Below are 13,466 nucleotides of genomic sequence, written 5' to 3' on the forward strand. Positions count from 1 at the left end.
TTTGATACCTCGATACATGATAATCGATCAAATTCACACAGAGACAGCCTGCTCCGGAGCCCGCACAGCAAGAAACAATGAATTAGCCTCCTCAACACTACGACCAAGCTCCAACAACCTCTCAGCTCGTGCGCCCGTCTGTTCATCGAAATTCATGTGAAAAATCGTGTCTTCGGAGTAAGCTATTCTTGTAAGCGCGACAACGAGTTCATGTTGCGCACCCAAATGCTTAAAAAGAGAGGCGCTATCGGGGAATTCAACTGCGTTGTCGGTGTTGTCGGTGTTCTCATCGGGCGCGTCGTTGCCAAAGACGATTTTGTAGCAAACTTGCACCACTGACGATATAAACTCAGATCTAATGCCAGTCAGCAAACCTCCCTTCTCTACAGAAGAAAATGGCCATAATTATATTTACCTTTGTTTGACCGTCGTGGTATTCTCACATAGATAAAGCTCGTCCAATTGCGCAGAGCAGCAGCAAATCAGCCGCGAAAGCACTTCGTCGCTCTGTAGCAGCACATTCCTTCCATGCTCAGTCGAAGCAGCCACGCCAAGTACAGACACACACTCTCTCATCAAAGCATCTCGTTTTTCCTCTTGCGTATCCTCAAACTCTGGCAACTCGACAAGAAGTGACGCAATTAAGCTACATAATTCGATTTCTTGCCTTGCCTGTGTCTCGACATCTTCGACTATGGTACCCATCGACAGTGGAAACACAGAGTGCGTTAGACAACTAAGAAATATATCTTGACCGCGATAAAACGGACATAGAAGAATCCGCATAACAACTTCATGCGACACAGACATCCACATTGCACTACGTTTGTGGATATCACTGATATCTTGCTGCTCACTAATTTTCCCTGCAACGTCTCGCAACAGCGCTAATAGAAATATTTGTGTCTGTTGAGAGTCTTTATCAGACTCTAGAACAAGAAAGAGTTCTTGTGAAACGACAACTATTTTCTGTAAAGACTCAATTTTAATATATTGAATTCTGTAAAGCGCCGCATATTGTAGAATAGCAATCAGCGCATCAACATTCTCCATCTAAACCGCTACGTTAGTATTGTCTCTCGTAGTGAGAATGTACACACTCACTTTATCCATGCTAGACGTTATTAACTCTAACACTTTTTCTACAACACCTTCTACTGCACCTTGCAGAGAAGTAGCTCGACTTATGATTGCCATGATGGTAATACTGTGCCGATTCAAAAGCTCTAATACCTTTGCTCCATGAAGATCAAGGTCAAGAAGTCCATCGGTGAACTGAGTATCGTTAGACTCGCATTTCTAGAGCAAAATAGTGAACATACATCCGATTTATCCTTCTCGACGGTAACGGTAGTTTGCTGCCCAATTTGAGTTATTGGAGTCAGCTCCTCGCTTTCTTCAGCCTGTACTTTTCGTCTCTTGCTTTTCAACGGCGATAACTGAACATCAAATCCATCTCTATACATATCATGTTTCTTCTTTGGACTCGGTGTGTGCTTCGCTTCAGTCACATCTTTCTGCGCGCGTTCCATCAATCTGATTTTATTTCTCATCTCATTAAGATCTTGCTGCATAAACAGCTTCTCGTTATTCAAGCTTTGAATCGCGCGCCGCAATTCCTCTTCTCTTGCTTTGTGCTTTTCTGTTTCTTCTTGCAGGGCTTGATTTCTGTTAATAATGTAATTGCCATGTTCGGCAATAGCTCGCTGCTTTTGATCCCTTAAAATGAAAATTTCACCGTTGGCGGTTTGAAGTGCACGAGTTACTTGATCAAGACCCTTTTGATGCTCTGCCAATTTCTTCCGCAACTACAGCATCAATTAGCAAAAATAATAGTTATTGTCATAAACAGTTTGTCATACCAATGCAACGGTATCATCAAGTTCATGAGTAGTCCGTGCCTTGGTTCTAGGATCATCAACTTGCATCGCACCACCGACACCAGACTCATCTTCAATATCATACTCGTTGAGTTCTTGCTGTCCTCGGTGAATCACCACCTCCAACAATGCACGCAAAGAAGAGTCATCAGGAGTATCTGAATGCCCCTGGGTTTGCTTAAGACTCTGCTCAATGCTGTCGATTTCGCGCAGGTCGGCTTCGTCGAGATCATCGTCTAGTCCATAGTCTTCTTCATCGTCGTCGCGGTTGATGATAGAGTCGTTTTCAAGGAAACTTGCAGGTTGCGGTCTACCTCGTGACATTTGACAGCTTTAAACTGTGCGCAATCAAATCATTTGACCAAGAATCACTTATTGTCTCTGAAAAAGAACAAACTCTGATATAACGACGCGTAGAGGGATTGTTTTTGATCCAGGTGTGTGCTTGTTGTGAATAGGGTTTGACCAGTCCGAGCTTAATCGATGCGTCGTCGTTCTGCGCCTGAGAAAAAATTTGTGCCGAACTCCCAACAAAGCTTCTGCGCATATCTCGGATCTTTAGAATAGATTTATATTCTGTTTCAACAAAGACTCTAGATTACTTCTGATAATGCCAGCTCAAAGGACACCGCACCGTGCGCGGTCGGAATCAGGACCTCCAACATTCGTTCCGCAAGCGGCCGCGCCAATTCCAACTCGCGACAAAGACACACAGCGTCTGATTGTTGTTCTCACTCAGGCGTGCTTGGAAACACATAAAATTCCGTCGAGAAATGGTGCTCAGGGAGATAGGTATGCTTTGCTTAACTGTGACGACCACCAAGGATTGTTGAAGCGCATGCAGCGTGATATCGCTGATGCCCGTCCTGATATTACCCATCAGGTATGCTTTTATGCTCAATATGGTTCTTATGATTCAATGTTTTGGCAGTTGCTAACTATATAAGTGCCTTTTAACGCTGCTTGACTCGCCGGTCAACAAAGCTGGAAAGCTGCAAGTTTATATTCTAACAGCGAAAGGAGTGTTAATTGAAGTCAATCCCTCGGTGCGCATCCCTCGAACATTCAAGCGCTTCTCTGGTCTAATGGTGCAACTTTTGCATAAACTCGCTATTCGTTCTGTAAATTCACACGAGAAATTACTCCGCGTCATCAAGAATCCAATCACGGATCATTTACCAACTAAATGCCGGAAAATTACACTCTCCGCCGATGCTCCCGTACAACGCGTGCAAGATTACGTGCAAACTCTCGAACCGGATGAGAGCGTTTGCGTGTTTGTTGGAGCCATGGCTCACGGAACTGATGATTTTGCCGATGAGTTTGTTGATGATAAGATTGGTGTTTCGCAATACTCTCTTTCTGCCTCTGTCGCCTGTAGTAAATTCTGCCATGGCTGTGAGGATGCGTGGGGTATTATGTGATTCATGTTTTGGAAAAAGAAAGTTCAGAGAAAAATAGTTTTGCTTTCAGTGATTTTTGTATCCTTTTCGTTTGGAGTTTCTGGGTCATGCTTTTAGGAACTGTAGTGAAATCTGTAAGCGCATCGTGATATTAGTTATCCACACTTTCCCCTAAAATACATTCACTATTGTACATTATCACGACTCCAAATTAAAAGATAAATCCGAACACAATATTAAGTAAAAATACTCCCTAAAAGTACAACAGCCGAGAAGCTATATTTTTGGATACATAGACACTACGGAGTCATCACTTTGACTCCCGGTAACAGTCCAGTGTGTCCACTTCATTCCTTTTCTCTCTGCTTCGTCTGCTAGAGCAATAGCCAGATCAGGTGCCGAGATTCCCGGTAATATATCACCTTCTTCTTCCGGTAATGGTAAATAGTGCTCTAAATGTACGTCGTACTCGCCCGTCCTTTTTCCGGGCCCGTACATTGCAGGAGGAGATATGAATGTCCAATCAAAAGACTCGTTGCCATCGTAGAATAAATGACAGACTGTACATGCTCTGATAAAATCATAGTTTAGATCTGTCATTTTGTCTTCGTAGCCTATACTCTCTGTTAGCTCATAAACATATAATATCAACTGTGATTGCATACTCTTCATTGTCTCTAACTGCTCAATATTTGCACCAGGACCTTTCCAAGCCAGCACTGCTTTGCGGTAACTATCCAGCATATTTGCCATAGCTGGATATTTTTCTTTGCAAAACGCAATAAGCGCACGACTCTGAGCAGCACTTCTCACAAACTCCACCCAAAACGGCTCATAGTCTACAGCGTGGATACCGTCCGTGCCGGGAACTACTAACGAGCCAGAATTTCCGAGTGCGATAAGATATGGCTTATGGGTCGTGCTTAAACTTGCCGCGTATTTGAAGGCAGAGATGACTTGGTAGGAGGACTCGACGCCTAGCTTATAGGTCGAAGTCTCTGTTAGGGGTACACCGTATGCACTATTAGAGTCAGCAGAAGACTGTAAACACAGATATAACCGTAAACATACTTTATAATAACATCTGCCCTCGCAAATATCGTAGCGAGCTCAGTAACAGACGTGCACAGGACATTAAGCGCAATCGGGTGATATCGCTCGTGCCGTCCGATCTTTTCCGGATTTCGACAGACTCCACTGACGACGTGCCCGCGCTTGAGTAACTCAATAACAATATGACGACCAGTGAAGCCGGTCGCTCCGATCACCGTCACATGCAGAGAGGACATACTCCCTGCTGCTTGTGCTGCTCTGGTAGGAGTAGCGCAGTGTGGTGCCGGATGCGGTTCGGCGTTCGCATCGTGCGGCGGTGTGGATGAGCTTGTGGGGAAATTTCCTCGACACTTAGTAATTAAGAAATCTCTATAAATGAATAATCGCAATCTATCTAGATAATACAACAATCTTATGCTTCAGTGATTACAACTTTCCAAGACAGATTCTCGCCGGCTTTAAAAGGTACAACGGCGCTGCCTCCCTCGCCCAAAAGAAGCGGTACTGTATCTTCCTCCTTCTCAAGCACGACGCTAAAGCTCGAAGGCCTCTCCTCGACTTTGTAAAAGTCTCGGCCAAAATTACAGACAAAGTCAACCAGCTTGTCAATTTTCCCTAATTTGCCAAACGCTTCGGCAACGTAGGCAATAGCATGTGTCTGTGTAAAGACACCGGCTGACGCGTTTTTGCCCTTCTCCTTTGCAGAAATTGGATGCGGGGCACTGTCTGATCCAAAGAAAAATTTAGGATTTCCAGACGTGGCCGCGTCTAACAATGCCTGCCTGTCAGCGGGAAGTTTAGCCACGGGCTTGCAGAAATTGTATGCATTTCCCGCCCAGTTATCGATGATTAGGAAGAGATGGTGAGCGGTGATTGTTGCCGAGACAGTAGGACCGCATTCCAGGACTGCTTGTACAGCCGCAGCCGAGGTGCAATGCTCTAGAATAATTCTCAATTTAGGAAATCGAGCGTGCAGGTCCTTAAGAGTAGGAAGAAACTCTTCTTCAGCGTTGAGAACGTGAATGTGTCCTGCAGATGGGCACTCTCCGTGCAAATTCAAAATCATATCTTCTTCCTCCATCGCGGCGAATGTAGGATAAAATGGAGCATATGATGCTACACCATGATCAGAGTTTGTGGTAACGCCTGCTGGATAACATTTAACTCCAGTAATTCCCGCTTTCTTGGCTTCATGAATGACTTCTGGTGTAATTGCCGGCGAAAGATACAAGCTCATGGCGTACGTCACACTACTATCGACGGCCTCCAGTCGGGATTTATACGATAAGACATCCTCCACTTTAGTCAATGGTGGAACCAAATTTGGCTATTTCATTAATTAGCAAATCGAAAACTTACAACGACAATTGAGAATAACACAGTACCATTATATATGCAACTGAAACACCACCCTGCTTAATCGTCGGCACAACAAGCTTCATCATATCTCCGTCACGAACATGAACGTGAAAATCAGCTGCTGGCCGAGGGAGTTTGATTGATGTCGTCATATCAGCTGCTGTAAAAAGTACAAGAGTATTAATAGATGTTGGCGATACAATTAGGAAATAGAATCTCCGAGGAAATTTTTGAGTTGTGTGCGGCTCAATCACGATGCGGTTTATCAGCTTCGCTCTGTTACAGTAACTTAGCATAATGATTTAGAGGTTATTAAATCCAATAATTAGTCTATAACTGTCAATTACAAAGAGAAAAAAGAAAAAATGAAAGAAAAAACGCCATCCACCCAACTCCAACGAATTTCGAGCACACACTTAATCAACGCCACACCAGCTTTGCAACCTCTGCTATCCAATTTTCTGCAAATAGCAGCCGCCACTCCTGTCCTAAACCGGAGACGAGCTTCATCTTTCCTTCAGTGCTTAAAACTCCGCCTCTACATGATACTCTGCTGACCGATAATTCTTGGAATTTGATTCCTGTGCTCGAGCGCACGTGCGCTAGCAGTCTCTCGACGGTGCCTTTCCCTGACCTCGCAAACTTCCCAACGTCCTCTGACTCAAATGCTAATGTGATTCGATTAGCTTCGGTAACATCTGTTGAAAATTCTATCTCGGTTGATGTAGTGTCTTCGTTCCGGTAGCTTGCTAGAATATACTCATCCACGAACCGCAGCGAGAATGGAGTGTCGAATTTCACTTGCCTGACAAGAACGTCCAAATACAACTCAACCCACTTGATAAATACGCTATTTAGCTGCTTTGATGATCGCGAAAATATTATCAACTGCGCGTCCTCCTTCGTGCCGGCTGTCGAGGACACAAGGATCATAAACTTACACACTGGGAACTTGACAGTATGCACATCCACTATCACCCCATCGTCACGTAAATTATCAGATTTTCCACATTCCCATGTTCCATTAACCCCGCTTTCAGTACCCGCACTCACGAGTTCAAGGAAAGGCATCATCCGCTTTCTCAACGACGCGAGGTACTTCTCACACGAACTCGCGTCCGAGGTCAAGGATCTTCCAATCACTGGCGAGCTGCGATATACAGCCAGCGTGGAATTCAGCATGGGGGCTATCGCATTTTCTGACATTTGTTCAGCCATGATGTATTATTCTGGCGCAATAATAGTACGGTGTGTATACGAGGTAAACTGCCCTTGTTTATAAACACTACGCGTGAACGCGCTGTAAATAATTAAGGGGTTTGTGCAAATATACAATTATGGGTCTTGTACCATTTGTATGACTAATTTTGGCGGTTTCGTAGTAATACTACAATATAGCTCGGCTTCTGTTCAATTCTGCACCTAGACGACCATAAAATCAAAATATGGACATCGTTTCATATTAGCTAGCTAAAGACGTGATTGATGGCATGCTGGAGGGAAAGTGGGGAAACCAGAAATTCTGATACGGGACATTTTTGGATATAATGTGATTTTTAAAAGTATTGAGCTTCAAATCAAAATTATTTGTGAGAATAATTGACAAAATAATTACTGGAATTCGCCAATTTTCAATCCAAATCCACCTTTTGGAACCTCAAATATTCCATCCTCCTTCGCGCCATCGACCCCAGCATCAGCGACAAGATTTCCCCACCACTCGAAATCAGTATTTGTATACTGCAATGTCAGTAGAATGAGAAGGGCACTAAAAGCCACCCCGGCTCCAAGACCAGAAGTTAACACATAATTGTACTTTGTCCACCAGCCAAGATAATGACGCTTGATATGATACATAAATACGAATGCAGAGATCATTGCTGGCGTCGAGTAGCTCAGATTATATGCATTTCCCCATGATCCAAATCCAGAAACAAGAAGGACAGGGTGCACGTATCTTAAGGTAGCTGGCATCTTGTGCTTCATGAATATGTAAAGCAAGGCGATACCGATACCGACAAGAAAACACCATTTTAGTTCGGGATAGAGTGAATTGAATAAACGTCTCGGACCGATAACGCCATACAGCAATGCATCAGAGAAAAAATTACGTGAGGAAACACAACGAAACTTTTCACGATTGGTTTGCGAACAAAGATCCTCAAATCGGTTCATCAATGACTCGACCGCTCCAATGCATACAAGCGAACCAACAAAGGTACCAATGATCTGTACACGAAACACTGCACGCGGCGGTAGCCGAGCATAGCGCGAAATCTTAAGATCTTCCAAGAAAGCAATGGCTTGATCATCAGTTGCCGAGCCGATTCCACGGCACAAAAGAGCAGCAATGCCATTTCCAGGCACCAGATATCCGGAAACAATAGCCGTCATATCATGAAATCCAAGAGCGGTACCAGTAGTAGAATAGAGGTAACAACTAGGGAATAAAAAAAGTAAGGAAAAAATCTGCATCACAATCATAATCCATGCAGGTACTCCAGTATCATATACACTAACGCCTAGGATACTGAAAACAAACGACAGCACAAAGACAGAAAGAGACCACGAGATTGGAACGTCTTTATAATTCTTCATTGCTTTGGAAAATGCGTCATCACGCATTATTTCGTCCTTAACTCTCCTAGCGCTCTTCGTCAGTAGAGAATGCACATCCTTATATATTCTGCGGAGCGCCTCGACAATCTGTCGCCATTCAGTCGCAAGCACATAAGTTACAGCGCAAGTTATACTGGCGTAAAAAGAGCCATACTGAATTAGTGCCCCAGCTGACAAATACGGCGGAGAATAGTTCAAATACGCTGTTGTGTTTAGCTGATTATTGTCATCAAGCACACGGTTAACCTTGAACTCTCCACCTGTCTTGTCGTATATACTATTGGAGTTGATAGGAATATATCCCGTCCACTTGTAATTACTCCATTGGAATGCAATAAGTAGGAAAGATGAAAGAAGCATGCCAGCATACTTATTTGCTGTTGAGAAAAAGGGAACCACAAGCGGTGTATCTTTATCAATAACATTCCAATCAAACGTGCTAATAGGATTATATCCCAATCCAAGACTCATGCCGGTGATGACAGCTAGTTTGACATTATTCGGCGCAATCCAGGTTATCCAATTAAAGGTACTCAAAGCAGTAAAAATGTATCCAGGAAAGAAGTACCAAATAAACGACGCAGTCATGACAACAAAGAAAAATCTATAGCGTGAAATGCGCCATCCATTGACGACATTCTTGCGCTCAGGTGCTAGCAATGCTCGATTGATAGCAAGAGTAGGAATAATAGTAGGCCAGACACATTTAACGGGACTAATAACCCAATCGCGTAACAAGCCAGCGCATCCAATGCCAAAGAAAGCAAAAGACATGGTCATCAAAAATGAGAACCCAAAGGTGACAAATTTTCTCCCAAAAAATTTTTTACTTTTGATTGACAGCACGTAAGTTTGAAAGAAAGAGCGTTTACTTCCCATATTAACCAAGATCGTACACAGCATTTGTTCCTAAACGACGTTAGAATGAGAAGAATTCAGAGTAGATCAAAAACTCACTTTTGCTGTCCATGGACCTGGATTCAAACTATACTGCTTTCCTCGAATCTTGATGCTCCAATTTGGAAGCAACTGAAAAAGTTTTCCACAAGGATAAAGCAAAATCTGCATTATCGTAGCATCGAGCTCAATTTTTGGCTGATGATGACGAAAAGTTTCATTAACATAGGCGCCAACAACAGACCAGACGAGACCAATTATATACACTCTTATAGTTTCAATTGGAACATCCGAATCATCGACTGCATCCGTCACACCTCGCACTTCAGGGTAGGGAGAATGCCATTTGATCCAAACTGCTTCAATTCTGATATCAAGCTCATAAAGTTCTGGAGACTCATCGTACTTTTCGGGTCCCTGAACCAGTAAGTGAATGCGATTCAGAGTAATATTAGGGAAATTGATATCATCCTCATGATATTCCAAAGCTTTGTTAAGAATCTCTATTCCTTCCGCAAGAGTAGTAGATCTGATTTTCTCAATCAGAAAATCGGCAGAAATGTCAAGAAAGCTAGATTCTTCTCCATCGTTTGCCATCTGAAGTTGACGAATACGAGACATGATTGTCGAGCTGCTATACGACTCGGTAAATAATTTATGGGATAGTTTGATTTCATCATCTTGGATATCGCTATCTGATGAATCAGTACCTCCCTCGACAATGTACGCCAGTTTCTCATCCGCATCGCCCGAAAACATATCTAATGAGAATGCAAAATAAAAGAGCAGAGAAGCAGTAAAGGCCAGGATCTTGCTGATATTAAGCTGCTTTCCTCCATGGCTAGCTATTCAGATCTATGCAGTGCAACAGTCTAGACAACGCCTGAAATGCCTATTCTCACCTGCCTTTTTTTATCTGACAGCAAGATACTGCAGTCACTTAAGGCCCATCTCTTGGCACCAATCTTGGCATTGCTCTTAATGGATATTATTTGTACCTTTTTCGGTAGTCAACGCTGTGGCCAATTCATTTGCGGTGCTGCAGCAGTCAGTACACACCAATATGGAGAAAATGTGCATTATCGTGCCTAGCGTCGCTAGGCATGCCAAAGGGCGAGACCTGTAATTTATCGCCCGTGCCAAGTATCTTTGATCTTGAGCACCGTTGTTTAAGTAGAGTTACTTATCATATCCTGCTGAATCAACGAAAACCAGACAGTCTCGACTAGCGAAGCGGAAGCTCTAATGTTAACAGCGATAACCCAGTTTAGCCTGACTGGAACAGTTCCAAAGCTGTCTCAGCCGTGCACCGAGTTGATAACTTAATCGCAGGCGCATACCAAAAACTTACATTGTATACCTTACATTTGTTTAACAAGTACAACTATTATCTACCAAGGGGCACTAAAAAGGCATGCTAAAATTTTCTGATTTAATTAAAGGTACAAGAGAAATTTATGTTCTTGGCATTGGAAGCCGACCAGAACGATACCACCTCGTGAACCTTATTATTGCGTACATGCCCAGGCAGTCATCCAAGTTATACCAAGCCCTTGGCAAAGTCAGGCATAAGCCCCAAAGCCCGCTCTCGGTCTTCAATAATGACTATGGCCATACCGCCAATGACATGGCTATTTATATGGCAATGAAACATCCAGGCACCTGGGTTATCGGCGATGAAGCGAAGAACAATGTGTCCGGCCCGGTTGACTGTGTATCCGTCCCGAAATGGAGGATTCTCAAAGTTTAATGTAGAATGATTTTCAGCCATTGCCGCTTTGACGGTTTCATACTCAAAATTATGATCCAGATCTTCTGATATTACCCAGAAATTGTGTCCATGAAGATGCATCGGGTGCGATACTGCTCTTGCATTATTGAGAATGATATCAACGAGATCTCCAGTCTTTATGCCTTGATCGATGACGATGCTGCCTTCTGGGAACTTGTCAGTAGTCCATAGTAAAGGCATACTATGTTCCAGACTCTCTGACAACTGTGCCCCGTTGGGCATAAGCGAGAATGATACAACACCAGTGCGATTGGACAGTAATCTGATCGTGCGATCAGCTGCTCCTTGTGGTGGCTTCAAATCATCAAAAGGCGCCGCACTTGCGGAATTGAACGTTAAAAGATTTTTGAGCTTCAAATTACCGCCGATGTCCATATACGGCTCAGCATTTTCTGTCGGTCCTTCCAATTGTTCTGCAGTCGTATTTGCATCGTACGAAAGTAGTGCAAATCCTTCAATAACTTGTGCTACTTCTGCGCCGGCAAAACGCATAGCGTAAACACCACTCTGCTTGTTTGTTTTAACAACAATCAGAAATCGATTTCCAATCCCTAAAAACAAGCGCTCAACGGTCTGTGGCTTGATATAAGTGCCTTCAACCATCACCACCGTAAATGAATGAGAGTCAATAGAGAAATAATGGCTCATAGATCCTCCCATATTTGTTATCGAAAACACCATCCATTGACTATTATTTACGTAAATAATCTCCCGATCAGTGAATGTAGGCTGACACTGAGCAGAGAATCCCGGAGCCTCCAAAGCTGTCAAATTGACGCCCTCGAATCCGTTTTTTTTAAGATTCAAGCACCCTTGACTATCGAAATATGAATCCGTCTTAGTCCCGGCGGTGAATTCTTTTAATTTACTTTGTCCAGCTTGCGCAATCTCATCAGCTGAATGACAGACAATGCGGCCCTTTCCGTTTACTAGTAAACTCTGCAGACATGGTGGATCAATACCATAATATTCTTGTCTAAGCATAATTGCCTCAGAAGTCCATTTATACCAATCAGAAACCGAAACAATGACTGGGTTCTCCTCGCGCTCTAATATCTCGTCCAACGCGACGGAGTCGTTCGTGATAGAATTATAGGGCTTGGGCCTATCCGCTTTTGGCCTGATGTAAATCGCTCCGTACAGCCCGTCTTGATAATGCGCGCGTATATGAGAATGGTACCAAAAATTTCCATATTGATCCTCAGTGCTGAAGTTATATCGAAAAGAGCGGTGCGGGGCAATAGCTTCCTGTGTGACACCAGCTGCGCCGTCAAGCCAAGGAGTTCCTTTTTGGCGAATGCCATGCCAGTGCATAGTTATTGGAATAAGAAGCTCGTTACGAACTAAAATATTGAGATAATCGCCTTCATCGCAGACGATCAAAGGGCCAGGACTTTGGCCGTTAACAAGAAAAGTCTCGCGATAGACGCCATCAGGAGCTCTATATGCCGGAGTAAGCGTCAGATTGTAATCAACCACTTTAGCTGATACTGCTTTGGTCAATGATAGCAGTACAACAATTACTGAGTGTATACGGGAAACTGGACTGCGAAACATACTGTCTTAACAATGCCGAAGAACCGTTAAGAAATCAGTGGCACTCTTCATTCAGCGGCATAGCATAATATACACAGCTACACACATGTGATGTATACTAAATAGCTGCTTCTTATCAGACCATGTTATTAATAGAAAAGAACAGCGCGTGGCCCGCTCGTGTGCATGTGAACAGCTAGTTCGCCTCTGTCGTTTCGCGATCCCACGTGTATGCATAGCACATCTCAAATCACATCTTCGCCCAGGCTTACAACAGAATAGTAACTCCTATCTCATCACAGTCATTCAATGCAATATTAAACCACAAGCCGAACCCTTGCGATGATTCTACCAAAATCGGTCATTCTCAGGAGTTAAAATATCGCTTTTTCGCGCGATAGCATGCTTTAAGGTGATGTAATGCTGCGGAGTCGAAGAGAGCAGTGCGGCTCGGGAGATGACTCTGTATACTTACTGCCTTGTAAGAGAACAACGTCTAGACGATGACAATATGTCAAAGATGAATAAACTGAAATCGAGCCTAAGAAGAACACGAGGAAGCTGGAATTAGAACGCCCAAAGTTTCATTCTTGTGAAGTCTGATCAGCTAGTTATTCCAGAACAAGTTGTCGCTGAACGAACATCACACCCGCACTCAATCCTACTTCACAGCCAAAGTGAATATATATTAATTTGACCTATACAGTGATTATGACCAATTCTGCATTTACTATTCTCACTCTGTACCAGTCAGATGGCGATGGTCAGCTGAAGACCTTGTCACATTTGAAGAAGTCGCCGTATGACAAAAAACTGGCCTGCTGCCAAGAACATATGCAGTATAATTGTGATAAAAGATAGCAACAGCGTTGATAAAGACATTTATAAGATCACCAAAGAAGAGATAGCCGCCTTGCGGATGCAAGC

The 13,466-nt window shown here is 43.4% G+C and overlaps 7 protein-coding genes across 7 annotated transcripts; 1 reads left to right on the top strand and 6 right to left on the bottom strand.

Annotated features, from left to right (window-relative positions):
* Window positions 1-33: 33 nt before the first annotated feature.
* V2V93DRAFT_360027 (uncharacterized protein) lies at window positions 34-2,204 on the bottom strand (the record flags this gene model as incomplete). The annotated part of the gene is made up of 5 exons (XM_066908116.1): window positions 34-355; window positions 416-1,053; window positions 1,105-1,299; window positions 1,323-1,808; window positions 1,863-2,204. The coding sequence occupies 5 exons, from the start codon at window positions 2,202-2,204 to the stop codon at window positions 34-36; spliced, it is 1,983 nt and encodes a 660-aa protein (XP_066764781.1).
* Window positions 2,205-2,400: 196 nt separating this feature from the next.
* V2V93DRAFT_372746 (Alpha/beta knot methyltransferase) lies at window positions 2,401-3,481 on the top strand. Its single transcript, XM_066910813.1, has 2 exons — window positions 2,401-2,763; window positions 2,828-3,481. The coding sequence occupies exons 1-2, from the start codon at window positions 2,491-2,493 to the stop codon at window positions 3,302-3,304; spliced, it is 750 nt and encodes a 249-aa protein (XP_066764782.1). The 5' UTR covers window positions 2,401-2,490; the 3' UTR covers window positions 3,305-3,481.
* V2V93DRAFT_372748 (uncharacterized protein) lies at window positions 3,087-4,656 on the bottom strand. The gene is made up of 3 exons (XM_066910814.1): window positions 4,355-4,656; window positions 3,949-4,304; window positions 3,087-3,897 (listed from the first exon to the last, which is right to left on the bottom strand). Exons 1-3 carry the CDS (start codon window positions 4,570-4,572, stop codon window positions 3,560-3,562), a joined length of 912 nt encoding a protein of 303 aa, XP_066764783.1. The 5' UTR covers window positions 4,573-4,656; the 3' UTR covers window positions 3,087-3,559.
* Window positions 4,652-5,885, bottom strand: V2V93DRAFT_372750 (uncharacterized protein). The gene is made up of 2 exons (XM_066910815.1): window positions 5,722-5,885; window positions 4,652-5,663 (listed from the first exon to the last, which is right to left on the bottom strand). Exons 1-2 carry the CDS (start codon window positions 5,845-5,847, stop codon window positions 4,749-4,751), a joined length of 1,041 nt encoding a protein of 346 aa, XP_066764784.1. The 5' UTR covers window positions 5,848-5,885; the 3' UTR covers window positions 4,652-4,748.
* Window positions 5,886-5,996: 111 nt separating this feature from the next.
* V2V93DRAFT_372752 (uncharacterized protein) lies at window positions 5,997-6,962 on the bottom strand. The gene has a single exon (XM_066910816.1). The coding sequence runs from the start codon at window positions 6,911-6,913 to the stop codon at window positions 6,116-6,118; it is 798 nt and encodes a 265-aa protein (XP_066764785.1). The 5' UTR covers window positions 6,914-6,962; the 3' UTR covers window positions 5,997-6,115.
* Window positions 6,963-7,306: 344 nt separating this feature from the next.
* V2V93DRAFT_392011 (OPT oligopeptide transporter protein-domain-containing protein) lies at window positions 7,307-9,832 on the bottom strand (the record flags this gene model as incomplete). The annotated part of the gene is made up of 2 exons (XM_066912459.1): window positions 7,307-9,223; window positions 9,272-9,832. The coding sequence occupies 2 exons, from the start codon at window positions 9,830-9,832 to the stop codon at window positions 7,307-7,309; spliced, it is 2,478 nt and encodes an 825-aa protein (XP_066764786.1).
* Window positions 9,833-10,338: 506 nt separating this feature from the next.
* Window positions 10,339-12,917, bottom strand: V2V93DRAFT_45642 (Cupredoxin). The gene is made up of 2 exons (XM_066912701.1): window positions 10,563-12,917; window positions 10,339-10,436 (listed from the first exon to the last, which is right to left on the bottom strand). The coding sequence occupies exon 1, from the start codon at window positions 12,558-12,560 to the stop codon at window positions 10,752-10,754; it is 1,809 nt and encodes a 602-aa protein (XP_066764787.1). The 5' UTR covers window positions 12,561-12,917; the 3' UTR covers window positions 10,339-10,436; window positions 10,563-10,751.
* Window positions 12,918-13,466: the final 549 nt, after the last annotated feature.

Source organism: Kockiozyma suomiensis, assembly GCF_038497685.1.
Source record: "Kockiozyma suomiensis strain NRRL Y-17356 unplaced genomic scaffold V2V93scaffold_10, whole genome shotgun sequence".
NCBI classification, from domain to species: domain Eukaryota; kingdom Fungi; phylum Ascomycota; class Lipomycetes; order Lipomycetales; family Lipomycetaceae; genus Kockiozyma; species Kockiozyma suomiensis.